The sequence below is a fragment of the Eretmochelys imbricata genome, chromosome 4 (assembly GCF_965152235.1).
Source record: "Eretmochelys imbricata isolate rEreImb1 chromosome 4, rEreImb1.hap1, whole genome shotgun sequence".
Lineage (NCBI taxonomy): Eukaryota > Metazoa > Chordata > Testudines > Cheloniidae > Eretmochelys > Eretmochelys imbricata.
This window is the reverse complement of record NC_135575.1, coordinates 132,404,153-132,428,874: the sequence shown is the minus strand read 5'-3', so window position 1 is coordinate 132,428,874 and position 24,722 is coordinate 132,404,153. Positions and strand designations below refer to the sequence as shown.

The window sequence follows — 24,722 nt, the reverse complement described above, 5'->3', positions numbered from 1 at the left end:
AATCAGGAGCTGGAACTCCTCGGAATTGTTCGTGATCACAACAACGTATGCTGAAATTAAAATAAATAAATAAATAAAATTGGTGGGCAATAGTCAAAATTACCCTAATTAAGACATTTTACTTTAAATGTCTTCCATATTTTTGGTATCCTATGGAAGCTCAGCAACTCTGAAACAGGAAAATTTGACATTTTTCTGGCACCAGATTTCACACAGCTCTGTGTTTGCACATGAACATGTTCTAATACTTGCTTTCTACAACAGGACTTTGGTCATAGAATGAAATGTGGCATTATTTTTTCTATTAAATAATTTATGGAAGCTTTAGCACTTTAGATTCCTTCTAAGTCTATTCATTTGATCCCCTTTCTAAAATGAAATAGTAGCTTTACTCCTTTCCTGTCCCAACCTGTACTGGAATCTCACATGTGATGCCCTCCTTTCCAGTCAACAGTCTAGACAATGAATTCCCTGGTAGCATGTGCCATTTCTTGTTGTTATGCCTTTTTGCTTTTGTTAAGGCTTTTAGAAATTGCATTACCTCACCAGCCTGCTTGGTGATTGTTCAGAGTCTGATTCCAATTGGCTGCTTGGTATGATACTGCCAGCCAATGTATGAATTTCAACTTAAAAACTCTCATTTGAACTCTGTAGTCAGAAGAGTGTGTATTTAAAGTGTTACTTCTGAAACACATGCCACTTAACAATTATGTGCCATATTGCTAACCAGTGAAGCTGAACAAATAGCTATTTACATTGACAGATCAGAGGAATGCGTAAGTGCATCATGGTAACCTACATTTGCTGTGCCAAGAGATTTGCAGCTGACTGCCTGTGTGACTCACTCCTTGGATTAGGAGGTGAGGTAATGCTTTTGAGATAGAGGGTGATGTCATTTCTTTACCTGAGTTGCATGCCGATGCTGATTTTTGTTGCTCTCAAGGAATAGTCCCTTTCTGTTTCCTCAGTTATACTGGGTAACAATTCAGATGACTCTTATGAGTTCTGGTACTAATTCTTTGTTTTTGTAGAGACCTAGCAAGTGAAATGGCTTAAATTTTCTTTCTTCTCTCTCTCTCATTTATGTATATATTCCTAAACTGAAGGTATTATAAACTGAGAGAAATTCGAAAGCTTTCTTTCAAACCTGCTTCAGAACTGCTGAGTATAAATACACTGAAAAAACAAACAAAAGACAAAAGTGACCTATATTCAGATTTACTTCTGTTAAACAGATGGTGTAATATTGTAAATCTGTTCTGATCTCTCAAGTTAGTTGCAATGATAGTACAGAAGCTATTTCAGCATTAGTTCTGTTGAATAACTGATTAAAAAGGAGAGCTTGCAACATAACAACATAGTATCTGTCATTCAGTCTTCATATTTCTTATTCCATGAACTATTTCATACTGATGTAAATATACATAAGGACAAACGTACTGTTGAGCACTTACTCACGGGAGTAGTCCCATTGACTGTAAGTGCATGAGTAAGACCTCACCAGCATAATGGCGCCACAGTCTGGCCAACTGATTTTTTTTCAGGCACCTGCTGACCAGACCTAACAGTCTCTCACCTGCTCTTTATCAATGTCCTGAGACTTGAACATTCTGGGAGAAGGTGGTTTAAATGCCTTAATATTCAAGTCTGCGTGTGCAAAAGAGAGAGTAACACCAACCCAAGAGAACTCTTCAGTGCTGTAGTTAGTTGGATGGGTGAAAGTAGAATGTCATAAATTCTCAGGTAGTGATGGGCCACGTGATTTACTCCATTCTTATAAACTGTACATTTGGAAGGCTTTATGCCATCAAATAATAGTTCAGAATCCTTCACCAAAAAATTACCGCGTTGTAAATATCAATGAACAAACTTATGCTATGAAACAGATGTGTTGTATGTAATTCTTAACTCTTCTATACTATGAAAAAATCTAACTTTTAAAATTTGCTCAAATTCTGTTCAAGATGCAACTTTGATTCCTGAAAACAGGTGATCTTCTGTTAGTCTTATTTTGAGAAAGATATCTTGCAAAATCTTTGTCTGTATTTCATGAGAGCAATCTTCTTTAATGATTTTAAATAGCAACTTTCAACTGTTAATTCTCTGATTACTTTACTTAACCACATGTTGCTATAGATTTATATTGTATAAGTACTTGTTTTCTTGCTTTAGTTACCATATTGGGTTTTTTAATTACTTACCAGCAGTAAATCAAAATGCAATATTTTTCATGCATCTCGCTCCTCCATACCTGACTGGATATCCCATTTTTGTATTTTCTGTTTTATATTCTAAACTCTTGAATTTGAGAACATATCTTACTCTGCTTTGTAGTGTACCTCATATAGTAGCAGGACTTTATTTTAATTACCTCTGCCAATTAAATGTTGTTTAGTAAATAACTATGCCCAGGAAAGATCTCACAAACTACAATGTCTAGGTTTGGGCAAAGTTCTGCTTTTTTTTTTTTTTTTTTTTTTTAATATTGTTTTCCTAACTGGAGGGTCTCTAGATGCATGGCAGTTGAGACACAAAGTAAAGCTTCTCTGGTTTGCTCAGTTCTAAAGACCTAAACTCTCAAATGGGGTATTTTTTGTTTAGGACTTGCTCACGAAAGCTTATGCTCAAATAAATTGGTTAGTCTCTAAGGTGCCACAAGTACTCCTTTTCTTTTTATCAGTGTGATCACTTAATTGCTGTGCTGCTCATGAATGGGAAAACCTACTGTGAATTTCACTTTGGTTAAATTTCGTTAAGTTCTGGTCATGCTAGAATTTGAACTGTGGACCCAGATATAAATGAAGAAAAATAATTAAAGCACAGTGAAACCGTATAAAATGCTGGCTGGCATCATGCTATTTCATTTTTACTCTTTTTAATTTTACTGAGGCTTTGTTTACGCCTTGTAAACCTGCAAGCTAAAATTAATTGATATATAGCAAATGCTAGAAACCACCAGAGTCTTGTCTGCAGCTGAACTGGTGGTAACCCAAGTGGAAGTTTCTGCAAAAACTTTCTAATGTAGAAGTTGCCTTAGAGGCTGTTTTGTTTAGTGGCAAGGCTAGGGAGGTAGGACTTCAGGCTCTGTCCTTGGCTCTTTAACTAAATTGCATTATAGCCTTGGACAAATCCCTTAAGGGTGATCTGCAAAGGAGTGATATTTAAATATATTGGGCTTGGTTTTTTGCAGCTTTACAATATATAAGAAGCCATGAAAAGTATTTTGTTAGATTTATTCTGTAAAATGTTTTATCTGCTTGGAAATATGGAATGTAAAGTATGGACTTCCTTGGCTCTGTTGGAAGATCACTAATCTAGTATGCCAGATGTTTTCCTTGCACTTGCACTTCATAGTATGTGAATTCAATGAGATTATGTTTTTGGGCATTGACAAAAGAGACATCGGTTCTGAAATAGCATTAAGATTTGTCATGTTAGTCCACATACTGAAGAGTTAAAATTTGCAAATTAGATTCCAGCTATTCTTGGCACAGCAGAGCCATTGTGGCTCCACAGAATTAGTTGAGATCTATCAGGATGTTAAGATTGTTAATAAGTCCCCAAGTACTCTTTGACAGTGACTCATACTTCTGACCTATGATCTCCATGAAAATCTAAATGTACTGGAAACTGAATTCTCTACTCCTTTGAGGATTATTTGATCTGCTGTATGTTGAAAATGAAATACTTTAAATTTAGTTGAACAATGTTTATTATTTGTAGAAGTATGTATTGTGTGTGATGGTTGTGTGTTTCCAGGGGAAGGGGTTAGACCTGCAGGTGTAGGAAGCAAGAAATTCAGAAATAAACCCCAAACTCTGAATTTAACCCAGCTGGGCCTAAACATTGCTGTGACTGGTGTATAGGGTAATGTACTTTCTGGAGCTCAATAAATATGAAGGCACAATGGTGTAAATTAGAGAGGGTTCCCATATTGCTTCACAATTTTCCCTTTCATGGGATTCAGTCTCCTAACCATACTGCAAGGAAAGGTGGGGTTCAGAGGTATCAGCCAATGGGCTCTTAAAAGAGCAGAGGGCAAAGGCAATGTGATATCTATAATATAACATAACTCTCTTTTGAAAGCATCACAAAATGCATGTAGTAATGGCTGATCACCCTCCTATAGAAATATCATCATTGCTTTCCCTTAGCATCATATTTTACACAAACTAGATGAATGCTGTCCCGTCAACTGACTGAACGTTTTTATTATACATTTAGCAATCCCTTAAAACCTGGCACAAAGCACTAACCATTTTTTTTTCCTTTTAGAAATTGAACAGGGCAAGTTTAATAGTTTTTGGTTTTGGTCTAAATGTACGAGCAAACGCTCAGTTAACTTTATTTCTGACAGCTTGATTGCCTTTTTGATAGTTTGAAAAAAATTTAAGATATGCTGTCATCTAACACCATACTTGACTCTGAGAAAAACGTTTCTGGCTCTCTGGCATTGTGTGTGTGTGTGTGTTCTGTACTCAATTTTATTTATTGCTTTTAGGTATTTGGGAATAAGATGATCATTCCTTCCTTGGATGGAGATCTTTTCCAGTGGGATCGTGATCGAGAGAGCATGGAAGCTGTTCCTTTCACAGTTGAATCGCTGCTAGAGTCATCCTACAAGTTTGGAGATGACGTGGTTTTGGTTGGGGGAAAGTCCCTGACCACATATGGGCTGAGCTCATACTCGGGGAAGGTAAACATTTGACAGTGGGGAAGTCGGTGTGTTTGTGTATGTATTTTTGAGAACAGTTTCTAAAAATGGAATGGGGGGGGCGGGGTCAGGAGGGTTTAGAATTTGAGATCTAATTCTAGTGTAAAACTGCGTGGCGCACACAAGATTTGATTAGCTTTGCAACTTCTTTGGTCAACAAGTCCAGCTGGTGGCTGGGTTTGGAATAAACTTATCCTTGATGGATACTCTGTCATTCAGCCTCCCAAATTTTCAAGAAAGAATTAGATGGTACATGAATTTCAGTCTGTTTTTTTCGATTACTGAATAGGAAATCTAAACAATTTAGAGCAAGCTGAAAAGCAAGGGTGTGTAGGGGGTGTGAGAGAGAGAGACCCATCAATATCGGGCCAGACGTGCTTATTTCTGGCAAGTTTATTTTAGTACTTGTTATAAGAACTATTATTTACACTTTCTAAAGTCATATAAGATAACCAATAGAACTACCCACTGACTGCTACAGAAGATATTTTATTTTATTTATCAAAAAGCAACTTTTAAAAAAAATGCACAGAAAATTGTCCGCATTGTTGAAATATTTTTTTATGGAAAAAAAGTGTGCCTTTCTATGTCTTCAAAATTTTGATTGAATATTGGTCAAATGATTACCTAAAGTTTGCTTAGGAAAAACCAAATTTTAGCTAAAAGCAATCTTGAGAGTGTCTTTTTGTGAGGTGAAAAAGCTGGATGGAGAATTGAAAAAAATAAAGTGGTTCTGTTTTGAACTGAACCGTCTACATTTTGTGAACATTCTTCAATAAACTAGGTTTTGGCTTTTTTCCCTTTTTTGGCCAGCTCTCTTCAAATCAAACAGGTGCTTTAATGCAGCAGGCTGAATGTAGTACACTTTCAGGGAATGGTATACAGCAGTCGCTAAAGATAGTGATGTTGAAGACCCGGGACTGCAGCGGTAGAGGAATGCATGGGTTCCCTTTGAATCTGTGGTTGACAGTTGGACTGTATATGCTTCAGATGATGTTTGCCTCCTTCTCGGAGAGGAAGGAGCTTTTTGGGTTTCTACTTTGACCTCTGGCTAGAATTCAGAGCAGCAGAGTTGCTCTGAACAGGAAACAGTGCCAAGCCTTCCTTGGCCACAGAGTTAGAGTGACTTATAGCATTTTGCAGGATGGTACTGAAGAAGGGATTAAGGTTTCCTAGAGGGGAGATTTCCACCCACCGTCCTAAATAAAATTGCCCACTTGGAAGACCTGAATTAGGAAAATAATTCCAGTCTAGCTCCCCTAGGATTAGGAATACTAAAGTCGGTGCACTACTGCAGCAGGTAGATTGTGATACTCTGAATCACTCTCCAGGCTGACTAGGCAGTACTGAAGGAATGTTTTCTATTCTGTAGACAGAAAATTGTTGTCTCAACGCTTGATCCGTTACACTGGTATAAATCAGGAGTAGCTGGTTTGAAGTCATTGGAGCTACATTAATGTGAAAGTAGTGTGACATCAGAATTGGGCTCTGGGAGTCTTATGGAAGGGGTTTTCTGAATCTTTCTATTTATGTCAGGGTATGATGAGAGAAATGGGGAAGTATTGATTATGGTGGAGTTGTGACTTCTGTATAAGTCACATAAGAATTTGCTAAGAATTTAAGACCAAGACTTCCAAAAGCAACTAGTGATTCTTAGGTCCCCAGTCCAGAGACTTATTAGCACTTTCTGAAAATCGCAGGTCTCTGAGTACCCATCATCTGAAAACAAGGCCTTTCTAAGGTGTCTCAGGCTGAATCAGATTGGCCACCCAAAAACTAAGAACTCCAAAATGACTAGTAGTTTTTTTAAATGTTGGCCTATGTCTCTAAATCATTTTGCTCATAAGGAGCTGAAAAATTCTCCAAAGATTTGTTGACTTGAATGTCGTCATTGAGCTATCTAGTTTGCATTCGTGTTGACATTTGATGTTCCAAGCTTACGTGAATTTCTTTTCTTCTCCCTTAGGTGAAGTACATATGTTCAGCTATAGGCTGTCGCCGCTGGGATGATGATGAAACAGAACAAGAAGATATTCTTCTCCTGCATCGAACTCAGAAAACAGTTCGTGCTGTCGGGCCACGTAGTGGTAATGAGAAGTATGTATGAGTACAGTTTGTGGTCTTAGAGCTATTCTTAAGACAGTGTAACAGTAGTGAGTGGGAACAAACACACATCTTTTAATTCTTATTGCTTCAGGATTTGACATGCTTTTACCTCTATTGAATTGGGAATTTGAGTGTGAAGGTTCCTTCCCCACTCTGACCTCTAGGGTACGGATGTGGGGACCTGCATGAAAGACTCCCTAAGCTTATTTTAACAGCTTAGGTTAAAAACTTCCCCAAGGTACAAACTTTGCCTTGTCTTTGAACCATACGCTGCCACCACCAAGCGTGTTAAATAAAGAACAGGGAGAGAGCCCACTTTGAGACTTCCCCCAAAATATCGCCCGAAGCCCTACACCCCCTCTCCTGGGGAAGGCTTAATAAAAATCCTCACCAATTTGTACAGGTGAACACAGACCCAAACACTTGGATCTTAAGAACAATGAATAATCAATCAGGTTCTTAAAAGAAGAATTTTAATTAAAGAAAAGGTAAAAGAATCACCTCTGTAAAATCAGGATGGTAAATACCTTACAGGGTAATCAGATTCAAAACCTAGAGAATCCCTCTAGGCAAAACCTTAAGTTACAAAAAGACACAAAAACAGGAATATACATTCCATCCAGCACAGCTTATTTTACCAGCCATTAAACAAAAGGAGATCTAATGCATTTCTAGCTAGATTACTTACTAACTAACAGAAGTTCTGAGACTGCATTCCTGATCTGTTCCCGGCAAAAGCATCACACGGACGGACAGACAGACAGACCCTTTGTTTCCCCACCCTCCTGATTTGAAAGTATCTTGTCTCTTCATTGGTCATTTTGGTCAGGTGCCAGCGAGGTTATCTTAGCTTTTTAACCCTTTACAGGTGAAAGGGTTTTGCCTCTGGCCAGGAGGGATTTTATAGCACTGTATACAGAAAGGTGGTTACCCTTCCCTTTATTTTTATGACAATGGGGTTTTAGCTTTCCCACTAGAGACCTGCCAGACTTCTGTCATTTGGATTCTTACCCTGTGCTTTCTAACATTTTTGAGGAAATCTCTCTAACCTCAGTCTCCAGTTGTGTCATAGGTGATGAAGTAAGAAAGGAGCTGGACATTTAGTCTACCCTTCCTATATCAAATGGGAATGACTTTTCCTTGGACTTGAATACATCTAATGAGTTTGTGAAAGATGCCACACTATGGAAACATTGCCATACTGCTCATCCTAACTATTACAAGTATTTCTGAGTATACATATTGAAATGTGTTCTTTTCCAATTTAAGCAAGTCGCTCCTTGTCTTATTGCTATTTTTCAGTGTTCTTTCCCCACCTCTTTACCTTAATAACCTTTTGTATATTTTTATACTCAGTGTTTACACTTGTCATTTTCAAGGTAACTCTTTTTAAAATAACACTTATTCCTTTAGTCCTTTAAACCCTATTCTCAAATCCCTTTATTTTGGCTGATCACTTACAGCATATTACAGCTTCTCTGTACTTCTTACAAAGCCATGGAGACCAGAATAGTGCACAATAATTCTTAATGCAGCCATGCCAATGCACTTATTTTATATGGGATCATATATCATAGACGTGTAGATTTTTAACTTCGTAAGTGAAGTACTTCTCATGTTGCTTCATTGAATATCATCTTGTTGAATTCAGATCAGTTCACCAATTTGTCAAGATCACGCTGAATTCTAATCTTGTCCTCCAAAGTGCTTGCAACCCCTCCTAGTTTGGTGTTATCTACAGATTTTATAAGCTTACTCTTACTTCATTATCCATGTTATTAATGAAAAACTGAATAGCGCAGCACCCCACTTGATGTGCCCTCCCAGTTGGAAAGCGAACCATCAATAACTTTTTGAGAATGATATTTCAACTAGTTGTGCACCCAACGGAGCTGGGGATGAGGGGTTTGGGGTGTGGGAGGGGCTCAGGGCTGGGGCAGGTGGTTGGAGTCTGGCGGGTGAGAGCTGCGGGGTGGGGCTGGGGATGAGGGGTTTGAGGTGCAGGAGGGGGCTCTGGGTTTGGGGGAACTCAAGGCTGAGGCGAGGCTTGGGATGCAGGAGGGAGTCAGGGCTCTGGGCTGAGGGTGCAGGCTCTGAGGTGACGCTGGGGTTGAGGGGTTTGGGGTGCAGGAGGGGGCTCTGGGTTGTGGGGGGCTCAGGTCTGGGGCAGGAGCTTGGGGTACAGGAGCGGGTCAGGACTCTGGTCTGGGGGTGCAGGTTCTGGGGATGAGGGGGTTGGGGTGCAGGAGGGGGCTCCGGGTTTCGGGGGTGCTCAGGGCTGGGGCAGGGAATTGGGTGCAGACTTACCTCGGGCAGCTCCCGGGCAGCAGTGCAGCAGGAATGCTAAGGCAGGCTTCCTGCCTGTACTGGCACCGCAGACTGTGCTGCTCCACGGAAGTGGCCAGCAGCAAGTCTGGCTCCTAAATGGAGGCGTGCAAGTGGCTCAGCACGGCTCTCGCTCGCAGGGACCCTTCCCGGCCAATGGGAGTGCGGAGCCGATACTTGCGGTGGGGGCAGCGCACAGAGCCCTGTCCCATCCCCCGTCCCCCCCGCCTAGGAGCCGGACCTGCTGCTGGCCGCTTCCGGGGTGCAGCACAATGTCAGAACAGGTAGGGACTAGCCTGCTGTAGCCGGGCAGCACCACCAACGGGACTTTTAACGGCCCAGTTGGTGGTGCTGACCAGAGCTTCCACGACCTAGTGCCTTACATTGCTGCGTCGTGACCCACAGTTTGAAAACCACTGCCCTAGAATGACTTTCATCAGGTCCCACCTTCTTGAGTACATCTAACTTATCTAAATATTTTTTAACCTGTTCTTTCCCTATTTTGGCTTGTGTTCCCTCTTTGTTAATATTGCATTAAGCATCTGATCATAATTAACATTTTTAGTGAAGAATGAAGCCAACAGGCATTAAACACCTTAGCTTTCTTGATGTCATCATTCATTAGCTTTTCTTCCTCGTTAAGTAGAGAACCTACACTTTCCTTCATCTTTCTCTTGCTCCTAATATATTTATTGACCCTCTTGTTACCTTTTATGTCCCTTGCTAGATGTAGCTCATTTTGTGCCTTAGCCTTTCTGATTTTGTACCTACTTACTTGTGCTATTCTTTTGTACACCTCTGAGCAATTTGTCCATATTTTCACATTTTATAGGATCCTTTGATTTTTCAGGTCATTAAAGAGTTCCTGATGTAGCCATCTTGGCCTCTTAATATTGTTCCTATCTTTCCTTCACCTCAGTATAGTTTGTAGTTGTGCCTCTGATACTGTTGCTTTCAGAAACTGTGAGCTCTCATGAACTCTTTTCCTTAGGTTTCCTTCCCATCGGACCTTATAGACCAGTTCTCTTTGTTCAGGTCTGCTTTATTTGAAGTCCAGTGTCCTTATTCTGCTACTTTCTCGCCTTCCTTTCCTTAGAATCATGAAATCCATCACTTCTTGATCACTTACACCTTCAGATTCTCTACCAATTCCTCCCCGTTGATCAGAATCAAGTCAAAAATGGCTGTCCACCCTCCTCACCTACACTTTCTATATTTAAACTTAAACAAACTTCTTTAGGCACTTATTCCATACAGTTAAAATACACAGTACAAAATATAGGCGTTGACCAGTTCTTTATACTGTCGACACAGTAAATATCCACCAACTAATTTGAGGATAATAAAACCCCTCTACGCTCAAAGTCCAACTCTACCTCAAAAGCCTAAAGTGGGGAATGGACTTTGCAGCATGCCCAGACAGTTAGCAGTTCTAGGCTCTGGCAATAGAGACCCCATTCTGAATCTGAGCAGTTTTGCAGCCCCATAACTCTGATTTGGAAGCTGGGATTTTCTGGCTTTTTTGTGATTAGCACTAACCCTATCCTGGTCAATGCTAAAGTGTAAGGCAGCTGCCACATTTCCTCTTTCATTGCTCCCCGGAGTCATTGTGACATCTGATTCATCTAGGTCCCTCTATGTGTAAGTGAGAGATCAAAAGCAGTTCTTTCCCTGGCAACATTGTAGGGAGTGTTTATATGGTAGCTTTGATTTTGGCCCAGAATAGCAGCTTTTATTGTATAAATTTCAGCAGAAAAAGATAAAAGTTGAACATATTTTATATATAAATATACGCATTTTAAATCGGCAGTCTGTGGGTCCTGATAAGTTTACAGTATGGTCTTATATATCTTTGGGCACCCAAACTTATTGTTACTTTTGAATAAATATTTCCCCCCTTTGTCATTCAGTGTGAACTATTATCCAAACTATGAGTGTCTTGACCGTTCTAGCATTGTTCTGCACAGTCTTTCCATTCATGATAATAGGTCTCAATATTTCTGCCTTTGTTTATATGAACCATAAATCTAATGGATCTCTGGCATCCAGGGTACAGAGCTATTTCGACCCACATTGCTGATATAGTCTGTCTACAAAAAAATCAGCCTTATTTCTAGATGGGTTAGATTAGGGGATGAGCAATTCTAGTTATACTGATGTCCTTATCAATAAATTGAAGTCGTAGCTTTCTTTGTCCCCAGAATTCCATCTCTGCAACCAGCATAAAATTTCACAAGTTGTAAACTGCTTGATATTTAAGAAAAGCTGCTATATGCCTAAAGAGTTTATTTTAAAGTACCATTTCTTAAATTCTAATATATTTGTTGCTCTTATCTGATAAGGTCTTCCTGGGTAAACAGCTAGACTGTTATTTAACTGACTGATATAGTCCTTAATGCTTGCCTCCCCTTCCTCCCTCCCCCATCAGACTTTGATGTCTCTTTAATTTCTTCAACTTCTCAACTCATAATAAGTCATCTTTGGTTGAAAAAACTGTACACTTGTTTTGTGTCTTGCATTCTGGAAATAGCACAATTAAGTGTGTTAACACTCCCTCTAGAGGTGCAGTTTAGTTCAGTGGATGATTACTGAATTTACTGTGGAGATGCTAGTGAAATGTCATATCAAGTTTCATTTACAGATTTCTAAGATGGGTGGCTGGGGTTTCCTTTTAAACCTCTTTTCTAGAAACCTTTTTTCTTTTTAACTTTAAGGTGGAATTTTAGTGTTGGTCACTTTGAACTGCGCTATGTCCCAGACATCGAAACTAGCGTGGGATTTATTGAGAGCAATTTTAAATCAAGTATAAACAAAGAAGAGTCTAAAATCATTTCGGATGTGGAGGAGCAGGAGGCTGTGATGAAGGATATGGTGATAAAGGTCTCAGTAGCTGACTGGAAGGTTATGGCTTTTAATAAGCAGGGAGGACATCTGGAATGGGAATATCAGGTACTGGAAATGCGAAAGTATTAAATGTTATGGAAACTGAAGTTCTGCAGCATTACAGGAGAATCTCATGCATTTTGATTTAGTGCACATCTGCTGAGGTGAAAAAAAATGTATATCTCCCTGTAGTATTTTGTATTGAAATTCTATATTTTGAGCTATTGAGCAGCTATGAACTGAACGAGGGATTTTCAAGCAAAAGAGTTATTTAGAACAAATCTCTGGTAAATCTATGAAGTTATTTTAAATTGCCCTTTCCTTCCTTACTCTTCAGTTTTGCACTCCAATTGCTTCTGCTTGGCTGGTTAGAGATGGGAAGGTCTTTTCCATTAGTCTTTTTGATGATACAAGTTACACGGCTAACAGCGAGGTCCTAGAAGATGAAGAGGATCTTGTGGAAGCTGCCAGAGGAGCCACAGAGTCTAGTGTCTATTTAGGTGAGATGTCTACTGCGATGCCTTCTGTTGAGCATTATCTTTCTCTCAGCCTTCTAAAAACCTCAGTAAACCAGGTGGTTTCAAGTTATAGGTTCAGAGTTCAAGGCCAGAATGGACTATTAGATCATCAAGTCTGACCCACTGTTTAATACAGGCCAGATAACTTCACCCAGTTACTTCTGTGCTGAGCCCAATAACTTGTGTTTGACTAAAGAATATTGTCCAGAAAGGCATCCAGTCTTGATCTGAAGACTTCAGGAGACTGGTAGTTTGTTCCATTGGTTCATTACCCTCACTGTTGTAAATGTGTGCCTTATTTCAAAGTTCAAATTTTCTGCATCTAACTTCCAGCTGTTGATTCTTGTTATGCCTTTCTTGTCACCTGCCCCCTTATTTTGATTGGATAATTGAATCCCTGCCCTATGAACTTTCCAAGAAGCTACCGTGCTACCTTTTTTGCCCTGACTGAATGAATCTGGTTTCCAGGGCAAAAATACTGTTACAAATCTGAAATGTGTATTCCATGAATATTCTGTGCTTTTTGTGTAAAACTTGCTGCAGCTTCAGCACAACATCCTTGTCAGTAATCCCTTTGGCTAGCACATTCATGGAAACTGAACACCAAAGGGCATGAACACAATCATATCAAACGTGGTTAAAACTTTGAGAAAAACTTGTGGTTGAAGGAGTTGCTGTATTCACCCTGTTCTAAGTACAAGCTGCAGTATGCCCCCAGTGGTCACATGAATAACTCATTTGATATTTTGACCAAATATAACAGGGTCGTTGTTTTTTTATTATTTATTTATTTATTTATTTAAGTCTATTCACCTATAAAATGCATTTTTCATTTTGACTCTGAAATGTGGGCTTATGTATAGTCTTGGTATTTTTGGACTAATAGAGTTCTAAAGCTTTTTTAAACTGGGATTTAGTTAATGGGAGACAGTTTTATTGCCTGATATAGACTTCTCTTCTTTCAGACCATTGGTTTTAGTCACATTAAGATTTTTTTCTGCACTGACTACTGAGACTTAGTTACCATATATGAAATTTTAGCTGAAATTTCTGTAAATTAAGTCTCATCCAGTGGTCAGAATTTATTTGATATGGTTTGTAACAGCCTTGAGTATTGTGCCATCAGCTTTCCTTCCCCTTAGCACTATTAAATTTCTTACCACTGACTTCACTCTAGGTAAATGCACTGTGGCCTCCTGAGGCTGTTCATATTAGACCTTTTATTTTCCTTCTCTTTTCTCAGCAGGGATAACACCAGTATTACTGTTCTAATGGTAGTCTATAGTGACAGCAGTTCCATAGACAAGCCAATGGCATTTTAACTACCATGTCATCTTGCAATATCTACAAAAAAGACAAATATAAATCTGAGGAGGACTATGATTTTGCATTCTTTCCACCCCCAACCCCTCCCCCCATTTTAACAGGTGACAGCAAAGTTCTTATTAGTGTTATTGCTAGGGCTTTGTCAGCTTGTGTTGCTGGCACTTGGACAAAAAGTGAATAGCATGATGAATATTTCTAAAAGGGAAAGTATGTGTAGTTGATTAGTAACTCAGAGAGCCCAGAACAATTAAAGGGCAGTTCTGATGGCCTGTGTTTTAGAATGAAGAGAACAGTGAGCATATTTTTAAAATTCATCTCGGCTAGTTACCATGCATATGAAGAAACCTATTTTCAAACACTTTCTCTTCAAAACAGCACAAACTGTAAAGTCTATATTCTATTACTTAACACTTGCTAGTATGGATTTCTGGTTCCTTCATCAAGCTGCTTGATTCACAAATACCAAAAAGTTCCTCAAACTCCTTGGACTACCAGGGTCTGGAATTTTGCACTGTCTCTTGATTTAGGGTAAGGAGTCCTTTTCATCATTCTACCAATTGCTGCTTATGCTCTTCATTTGAGTAGCTGTGCCAAAGTTCTTCTGGGTGGGGAATAGGAAATGGAGGGGACACCCATCCTTCTTCTGCACCTGTTAGAGTTAATAATGGTGCTGCGGTGATGGACGCTATGCTGTTCCACATTAAATAATGCTTAGTTGTGATGATGGCCTGACTCCCCACCTGTAGATACAAATGTTTCTCCCAACTATAAGCTCCGACTCCGTGGGTGCTCCGGGGCGTAAGCACCCACAGGAAAAAAAATAGAGGGTGCTCAGCACCCAGGAGTCAGAGCTTGAGTGTGGAATCTGATTTCTGTGCTGCGAATAACTTCTCCCCCTGGGGTAGGGAGTTAGATTGTAATCAGAGGCAGGGTAATTAAGATAGAAGGCTTGTAATTAAATTGAATTAAGGATTGTTAGATGATCCTGAAAGCGTTCCCAGGCACTCCAGTTAAAAGTTAGGAAACAAAATGTAGGAATAAATAGTCCATTTTCAGAATGGAAAGAAGTAAATAGTGGTGTCCCCTGGGAGGCTTGTAGTGGTCTGGGACCAGTGCTGTGCAGCATATTAACAAACGATCTGCAAAAACGGATAAACACTGAGGTGACAAAGTTTGCAAATGATACAAAAATTACTCAAGATAGTTAAGTCCCAAACAGACTGCAAAGAATTACAAAGTGGTCTCACAAAACTGGGTGACTTGGCAACAAAATGGCAGATGAAATGCAATGTTAAATGTAAAGTAGTGCACTTAGCAAAATATAATCCCAACTACACATACAAAATGATGGTGCCTAAATTAGCTGTTACCCATCAAGAAAGAGATCCTGGAGTCATTTACAGTACTTTAGAAGCACTATGTTTCCAGAAAAATGCAAATTCATAAGAATCCTTCTCACTGTGCCTATATCATACTGAACTCATTCTCCAGCTTCAGAAGACTTAAAAATTATCTCCAGTCATCAATGGGACAGATGCAACTGAATAATGTAGCTGTCTTTAACGTGCATCAAAACAATACCAGGGAACCTCCATGTAAATAAGATTGCTGACAGTTTCATTCAGAAAGCTACAGTGAGACGTAACATTTTTAAACTGGGACATTAGTGAAGACAGCTTTTAGATGACTGCAATGATTTTAATATACTGTGTGACAGGGTCGAGCCAGATGACTACAGGAGAGTGATAGAAGGCAGATATGTTAGCCCCAGGTTAAGTAGGTCCCTTTTCCCTGGGTAAGGTAACAGGGAAGGTACCAGAACAATCAGGAACCTTCTGGAAACAATTAAGACAGACAGGCTGATTAGAACACCTGCAGCCAATCAAGGAGCTGCTAGAATCAATTAAGGCAGGCTAATCAGGGCACCTGGGTTTAAAAAGGACCTCACTTCAGTTTTTGGTGCATGTAAGGAGCTGGGAGCAAGAGGCACAAGGAGCTGAGAGTGAGAACGCGGACTGTTGGAGGACTGAGGAGCACAAGCATTATCAGACACCAGGAGGAAGGTCCTATGTGAGGATAAAGAAGGTGTTGGGAGGAGGCCATGGGGAAGTAGCCCAGGGAGTTGTAGCTGTCGCCCAGCTGTTCCAGGAGGCACTCTAGGCAGCTTCCTTCCACAGGGCCCTGGGGTGGAACCCGGAGTAGAGGGTGAGCCCGGGTTCCCCCCCAAACCTCCCAACTCATGGTCAGACACAGGAGATGTTGGACTGTTGGTTCACAAAAACGGCCAAACTGAGGGCTGCCGTGAATCTCTGAGGTGAGCAAATCCGCCAATAAGCACAAGACCCACCAAGGTAGAGGAGGAACTTTGTCACAACTGTAATTCAGGAGAATGTAATTATGTAGTTCATAACAAATATTAAAATAGTAAGGAGACCAATGATAGAAACACATTCAATAAGTAGAATATGAAAGAAATGTATAAATATGCTGAAAATAGCCTCCCCCCCCAAAAAAAAACTGGCAGAGTGCCCTCTCCAAACACACCTCTTCAAAAGCACCCACCTGCAAAAACAAAAGTCAGCACCTATGCTCCTGACAATACAGTGTTGATAGCACCCTCTCTCAGGGTTAAGTGTGTGATATTTGTTTTTAGTTTGGGTGGGGACCCTCTGAAATTTTTCATCTACTTATACTCCCGGGGGAATTCTGCGCCACTGCGCAGGCACAGAATTCATGTGTCACAAAGAATTTTATTTTTCTGCATAAAATACTTTCTGCCCAAGAAGTGCTGCAGTTCCACCTTTTGCCCACCAGATTCTACTGTAACACCAGAACAGCCGGCTGTGTTCATGCTGTTGGCTGTTCTGGTGCCACAGCGGCCTCTGATGGGCAAAAGGCAGACTGCAGCACTTGTGGAGCAGAATGTATTTTCGGTGGGGGGGAGGGGATTCTGTGCATGCACATTGGCGTTGAATTCCCCCAGGAGTAAAAGTTCATTACAGACCCTGCCTGCAGAGCCAGGTTAGGACAGACAGAGTGGGGCACACAGGGCTGCTGGGGCGTTACAGACTGGGGTTCAGAATGGCGAGTGGGAGGGGGACAGACTGGGGGCGGGCTCAGGAGCTGGTGGGGTGACAGCAATGACCCCAGAGCTAAATGAGAGTGGGGGTGCAAAGCCACATGGGGGAAGAGGAGGAAGGCTGCAGGAACACATGAGGATAGGGAAGGAGGTTGTGTAGACCCATGGGGATGTGGGGTGCTGGGAGAGGGGCAGATGTGCCTGACTGAATGGGAGAGGCTTGGGGTCAGCAAGGGTCTGCGTGCGGGAGGCTTCCGAACTCCCTAACAATCTCCCCCCACCCCCTAAAAATACAAAAATAAAAAAACTGTTCCATGCTTCTCCCACCCACACCTAACAACCCTCCAGGTTCACTCCAGGCTCCTTCCCTCTCCCTCAGCTCCTCTGTTACCCTGACTCCCCCAAGCCTTTGCACTGCTTCTGAACGGTGCAGGCAATACAGTTCTGTATTGTCATTTAACTTAAGTACTCACACTTCTGTACTAATATGCCTAGTAAGGAATTTATTTGTCAAAAAAAATTACCAGAATCTTTTTTTGGTCTGTATTGTTACAGGCAAATTTGCTGACAGATACTTTGAAATAAATTACCAAAATAATTGAAACTGGCCTGATTACATTCTGTTATTTTGACAAATAAATTTTGCAGCATTTTTAATTTTTTGGTGCAGAATTCTCCCAGGAGTATACTTAAAAGGAACCCTCATCCCCAGTGACACTCTTGTCATTGGCTCTGCATGACTCCCAGCCTCTCTTGGTGTGGAAAGCAAGGAATGAGCGGTAAATGGCTAAAACATTCTTTTCTGATTCTGAAGAGAAGAGTCAATTGTGTAGTATGTAAAAAGTTCATCTTAAATCCTTCATTTTCTCTTGAAACACTAGGAGTCTTGAAACTGTGTTCCTAGTTGTGCAACTTTGTGCTGCGGGGTGGGGAGAACTAAATCTGAAGTCAAATATGCTCTCTGGTTTATTACTCAGGAATGTACAGAGGTCAGCTTTACCTTCAGTCGTCAGTCAGAATTTCTGAGAAGTTCCCAACCAACCCAAAGGCTCTGGAATCCAGAAACGACAATGCAATTATCCCGCTGCCCACAATCAAGTGGAAACCTTTAATTCGTAAGTGACGATCCAGAGTTTTGCTAATTGTCTTTTTCAAAGGAGAATGTGACAAAACAATTCTTTGCAAAAAGAAAAGGAGTACTTGTGGCACCTTAGAGACTAACCAATTTATTTGAGCATGAGCTTTCGTGAGCTACAGCTGTTGGTAGCTCACGAAACTAACTAACACGGACTAACATGGCTGTTACTCTGAAAACAATTCTTGTGACTTCCATTAGCTGCAGAATTAGTCTGATGTCTCTAAGTGGAAGATTGTATTCTCCTTTGGAAACTGATTCTGTTCTGTGCTTTAAAATTTTTAATCTTTTGTTGAAGGTGAACTGCCTTTGATTTGTCATAGTGATTGACAGACTCCTTTTAGTAATCAAACCTTCCACTGCCTGTAAACCAAATAGGCGTTCTGGTCCTGTCAGAAAAGAAATAAATGATTATAGTGACATGAATGGCACTTACTTGACTTGTTTAAGAGCTGCTGGTGGGTTTGGGGGGGGAGTTTGATTGGGTTTTTTGTGTGAAGTGGTGGCTTTTTTAAAGATTGATTTCATCCTTAACATTTTGCTTGCATGAAAATCAGTCAGTTCTTTAAAGTATTTATATTTTCTATTGCTGAACAATGGGAATCGTAATGGAATGAGGTTTAGTCAGGAAATGGTGGGAGTGTAGTGAGTTGTTATAACACTCCTAGCTTTTAAAAAAGAATTTCCTGTCTCTGCCTAGATTCTCCATCCAGGACTCCTGTGTTGGTGGGGTCTGATGAATTTGATAAATGTCTCAGCAATGACAAGTTTTCTCATGAAGAGTACAGTAACGGAGCCCTTTCAGTTCTGCAGTATCCATATGGTATGTGGTAACAGTGATGGGGTTTTTGTTCATTAACTGGTAACTATTGCCACTTGAAGCACACTGTTCAGAACTTGGGACAGTGTTTACCAGTAAAGCTCAGTAAATGCATCAGCAAAAAGAAAAGAAGTACTTGTGGCACCTTAGAGACTAACAAATTGTTAGTCTCTAAGGTGCCACAAATACTCCTTTTCTTTATGCGAATACAGACTAACACGGCTGCTACTCTGAAACCTGTCATAAATGCATTAGATAACTCTTAAATGTTAAGTATGATAGCAACTTGATTTACTAGGTAAACCAGAAAACTCTCTTGTCTAAATGTTGGTTATGTCTTCGGAGGTTTGATGTTGGAGTATAAAATTTTGTATGTGAAAAACGTCATGCACTGAAGTCTTTAAGCATGTATGCTTCCGGAATTTATTAACTCTGCTGGAGAGACCCTGCTTGCTGTGGAATTTGACCTTGGATAATTGAACTTGTATAGAAGTCTGATAGCTTAAATTTGATCAGTATTACAAAAATCTCTTAATGTTTAGCCATGTGGAAGCAAACAGTGTGCTGGTTTTTGTAAGTAGCCACATCTCTTGAAAGATCAACTTCTGGTGCAGTATTTCACATCTGTAAGGACAGACACATTTGTCCAAAATAGAACTGCTTGATAAGTTGGGATAAACAAACTTACATTATTTTTTATTTTTTATTTTTTTTTAAACAAAGACAATGGTTACTATTTACCGTACTACAAAAGAGAGAGGAACAAACGCAGCACCCAGATTACTGTTAGGTTTGTTGACAATATGAACTACAAGAATATCCGCAAAAAGGATCCAGTTCTGCTTTTGCATTGGTGGAAAGAAATAGTTGGCACCATCTTATTTTGCATTGTAGCAACAACTTACATCGTCCGCAAGCTCTTCCATCCCCATCCTCACAACAGAGTAAGTATCTTGTTTAATCCTGTTGCTTAATCAAATCAGTTAAAAAAGTGTTAAAATCCTATTCAGGGTTTTTTCTGTTGGTTTCCAGACTTACATGTGCAAGTATAAGTAGTTGACAGATCTTAAATTATTAAAGAAATTGTGGGAATGAAAACCTGCTTTGATTTTGAACTGATTTTGAAAGCTGTTGGCTACTATGTGGGATTTACTTAGCAGCTGCAGAAAGTAAATTACATTGCTTTACCTATTTTGGTAATCTTTGGAAATCTTTATATTGAAATGATTTCATCTCCTAATTTGACAATATCAACTAGTTTCAACTTTATTTAGTGTTGTAAAGGATTTTTTTGTGTTTTCTATGATCCTTGTCAGCAGCGGAAGGAATCTGAAACACAGTGTCCGACTGACAGTAAATATGAGTCAGCTAGTGGAGAGGTTAAAGATAACAGCTGGAATGACATTAAGTACTCTGGATATGTTTCAAGGTGAGAGATCAAAGTATCCTCAATTCAACAAAATACATAAAGTGTCTTAGTTTGAGAACTAGTTCTATCTAGAAAAGCAGGCTAGTGATTCTTAACTACTTTAATTTTTCTGTTACACCTGAAAACTGACAACTAATACAACTTCTTCTCTAAGGCCTTATCTCTACATTATCAGTCAGACTGCAGATAAGGTCACTCTAAACAGTCTTTGGGAGATCATATGACCAGTTGCATGTGTGTGTTGAACTAATGTTATCTGTTGTCATGTGATGTGATAAAATAACCTCAGTGTTTACCTCTCTATTGCTGTGTTTGTGAATAAAGTTGGGGGAGAACTGAAGATGACACTTCACATGTGGAAGAAGAGGAGAGAGTATTTAATGCTATAAGCAATTCCGCTGTTGACATGAGGAGGGGTGTTTGGAAAGGGGATGCATATGGGATCATGTCATCTGCAGATTGGAGAAATATAGAGAAAGGGAAATAAGAGATTATGTTACTGGAATACCTCCAGTTCAGTCATAACCTAGTAAAGGTAGGAATTGAAGTGTTTAAAAGAATACGAGGAATGGAGGAAAGGGGGGGATGTGAGTAAAAGGAATGATTGTATCTAAAAGGAGATGCATTTAGGAAAAATGGCATAATAAATGGATAGTTTGAGGAGGACCTGCAGCAAATGAGGTTTTAGGAAATGGGCTGCCCTTAAGAAGACTACTCTGTAGGAGTTAAAAATGAAAAGTACCACCTTGGTTATATGACAGGGTGGTAAAGCTATGTTTATTGGGATGAAAACATAAACTAAGGGTAAGTCTTCACTAAAAAAATATTGCTAACTTGGATTAAAATATCAGTGAAGACAGCAATGGGGCTTTTAACTTGGGTTAGCAACTCAAGTTAAAGCTTTATAAGGCAGAGGTGGGCAAACTACAGCCTGGGGGCCGCATCCGGCCCTTCAGACATTTTAATCCAGCCCTTGAGCTCCAGCTGGTGAGCGGGGTCTAGGGCTTGGCCCGCTTTGCCCATGCTGGGGCTTCACACAGCTCCCAGAAGCAGCAGCATGTCTCCACTCCGCCTCCTACGCATAGGGGCAGCCAGGGGGCTCCACACACTGTCCCTGCAGCTCCCATTGGCCGGCAACCACAGCCTGTGGGCGCTGCAGGGGCAGCGGCTGTGGACGGGGCAGCGCACAGAGCCGCTTGTCCACACCGCCTCATAGGAACTGGAGGGAGGACATGCCGCTTCTGGGAGCCACTTGAGGTAAGCGCCAACCAGAGCCTGCACCCCTAACCCCCTCCTGTGTCCCAACCCCCTGCCCAAGCTCTGATCCCCCTCCTGCCCTCCGAAGCCCTCGGTCCCAGCCCGAAGCACTCTTCTGCACCCCCAACCCCTAATCCCCAGCCCAGAACCCACACCCCCAGCCGAAGCCCTCACCCCCTCATGCACTCCAACCCCCTATTTCGTGAGCATTCATGGCCCGCCATACAACTTCCATACCCAGATGTGGCCCTCGGGCCAAAAAGTTTACCCACCCTTGTTATAGGAGATCTTAGAATTGAATTTGAGCTGCTACCCCAGGTTAAAAGATGAGTTTACATGTCTTCACTAGTGTTGTAACCTGGGTTAGCGAACATGGATTAAGAACACCTTGTTGTTTTGTTGTTGTTTTTTTTTACTGTGAAGACACACCTTTAAATGTCCATAAACTTTATAAGAAGCATACATGACTTATTGTGTAAAGTTTGTATAATTTGTATTACAGTCTCACCTACAGGCTGCAGCTGAGATTGGGATTGTGCTAGTCCCTGTACAAGCACATAATAAAACAGTCCCCTATCCCTAAAGTATTTACAATCTAAATAGATACAGTGAAATGTGACGGGGAAATGGAGAAACAGAGAGGTGAAATGACTTCCAGAGGGCCCACAGCAGGTCGTAGTTTAGACAGAAATAATTGACATTCAAAATGTTAATAATTAGTAAAATTTTTTGTCCAGGTATTTAACAGATTTTGAACCAATTCAGTGTATGGGTCGAGGAGGATTTGGAGTTGTTTTCGAAGCCAGAAACAAAGTAGATGACTGCAACTATGCTATCAAAAGGATCCGTCTACCTAATAGGTAATGAATGAGCTTATTTATATTTAGAAAAGACAACTTATTATGGGGTACAGTCTTGCAGTTAATTATTTGCTGTTGAACTGATACCTTAGCATCAGTAGGTTAGGATGAGTGATGCACTTTTTTTTATAATTTTGAGGTTTTCCTGGTGTCAGATGGTTGACAGACTTAACCACAGCAGAGTGGTGACACCTTTAAACAGCTTTTGTGAAGTACGTCAGGGCATCATTTTGCAATGGGATGCTCAAAAAGATGCCAGTGCTGAGTAGGAATTCTCTTAAGTTCCATGAGGAATGGAAACTGGACCTCTTATTATTTGCAGCACTATTAATTTGCTTTTCCCCCTCCACTCCTACCTCTTTTGCTTCACCTTTTCCTTCTCTTTTCTTCCCTCACTCTCCCACTTTGTTCTATCCAACCTTTCCATTTTCTAGTTCCACAACCCTTGCCTTTCTTTCAGCCTTAGGTGGTCAAGCCAAGCTTCTGAATTGCCTTACACAGAGCTTGCAGCACTTCCTTTTAGTGTGAGATGAGAGACTCTGCTTCTGGAAATCTCGAATTAGGGCTTATGTCTACACTACAAACTGTGGTCGATGCAACTTATGTTGGCGTACAGCTGCCAAAGTTTGTATGCCACTCGGGCGCATGCATACTTGGCTGCTCGCAGTGGTGCTGCTCATGCTCACCAGGAGTGCTTGTGTCGATGTAACGTGCTATGCATCACGGGTAGGTATTCCCATGTGCCATGCTTCGCCATCTGGCGCAATGCCTTTTGAGACATTTTTGCACTATTTTGTGAGATAGTAATGATTCACCCAGGGATCTCTGGAGGAAACAATCAAGTTCTCAGCATGCAGCTTTCTGCATCCCATAATGTCATCCTTATTATTTTCATGCCTTCTAAAAAAAAAATATTCCATGAACCCCTGCAGCACTGTTTGGGGTCTGTAATCTCTGACAGAAGCCTGAAGCCTGCAGAGCTCTGTATTATTCTTTTGAAACTTTCAAATACAGTAGACACGATTCTCCTGTATTTGCACATCCTCAGGAAGTTTTGCAACAATGGGGGATGTGAAGATTTCTTCAAGGATGATTTGCCAAGGGAAATAGTGAAAAACAATTCAAGGTTGTTGATGGAGTTCATGGAGCAGCTGCAGACGTTGAAGTTCCACTTCTGGGCCTGAGAAACAAGCACAGACTTAAGGGATTGCATCAAAATCCAGGGTTAGCACAATGAGCAGTGGCTGCAAAACTTTTGGATGCAAAAGGCCACATTCCTGGATCTGTGTGCTGAGCAGGCCTCCACCCTTGAGAACACGGACACCAGAAGGAGAGCTGCACTGACCATGGAGAAGCAGGTGGCAATCACACTCTGAACACTTGCAATACTGGATTGCTACCAGTCAGTGCTACCATCTTGGAGTTGGGAAAACTCACAATGAGTGGGGTTGTTATGCAAGTGTGCAGGGTCATTAATCGTCTCCTACTGCGCATCACTGTGACTCTGAGCAATGTGTATGAATTTGCAGCAGTGGGGTTCCCAAACTGTGGTGGGGCGATAGCACATATATCCCTAGTTGGGCACCAGCCAACCTTCCCCCAGTGTACATCAACACAAAGGGTTGCTTTTCTGTGGTGGTTCTGTGGTTTTCTGTTGGTGGATCACAAGGGGTGCTTCACCAATATCAGTGTGGGCTGGCTGGGGTGGGTGCTTGACGCTCGCGTCTTTAAGACCTTTGGAGATTTTGAAGTGCCAGTAGTGATCCTGGAGGACTCAACCAACACGTTGCTCACCCGGCTCGAGAAGCTGTACGCTGGCCAGCTCACCAGCACCAAGGAAAGATTTAACAACTGGCTCAGCAGGTATAGAATCACTCAGTATGCTTTTTGGTAGATGGAAGAGACGCTGGCAGTGTTTACTTGCTAATTTGGGTCTCAGTGAGAAAAATATTCCGCTGGTTATGATTTTATAGCTGCCTGCTGTGTCCTGCATAATATTTGTGAGGAAAAGGGCGGAAAACTGTTTCCAAGATGGAGGGTTGAGATGGAGTATCTGTGCACTGACTTTGAGCAGCAAGACGAAAGGCCACTAAAAGAACCCGACTGGAACTGTGCACTTGAGGGAGGCTTTGAAAGAGCACTTTAATGGTCAGACACAGTTGTATTCTCTGCTGGGACCTTTGGGTGCTGCTAAGAATTACATAGTGCTTTCTGTACGTTTATAAATATGGGTGTTTTCCTGAACCTATGAATTAGAGACATCCCTGTGT

The 24,722-nt window shown here is 40.9% G+C and overlaps 1 protein-coding gene across 4 annotated transcripts in view; it reads left to right on the top strand.

The window, feature by feature from the left end:
• The window catches only part of EIF2AK3 (eukaryotic translation initiation factor 2 alpha kinase 3), a 72,070-nt gene that overhangs the window by 31,888 nt on the left and 15,460 nt on the right, over positions 1-24,722 (top strand). For 2 of the 4 annotated variants that reach the window (XM_077816011.1, XM_077816014.1), the window contains 9 exons: positions 4,502-4,696; positions 6,681-6,811; positions 11,860-12,094; positions 12,366-12,528; positions 17,929-18,066; positions 18,787-18,909; positions 19,630-19,850; positions 20,223-20,335; positions 22,330-22,452. In XM_077816011.1, coding sequence (XP_077672137.1) covers positions 4,502-4,696; positions 6,681-6,811; positions 11,860-12,094; positions 12,366-12,528; positions 17,929-18,066; positions 18,787-18,909; positions 19,630-19,850; positions 20,223-20,335; positions 22,330-22,452 — 1,442 coding nt within the window. The remainder of the gene's footprint in view (positions 1-4,501; positions 4,697-6,680; positions 6,812-11,859; positions 12,095-12,365; positions 12,529-17,928; positions 18,067-18,786; positions 18,910-19,629; positions 19,851-20,222; positions 20,336-22,329; positions 22,453-24,722) is intronic. The other 2 variants (XM_077816012.1, XM_077816013.1) reach the window with 2 other exon arrangements.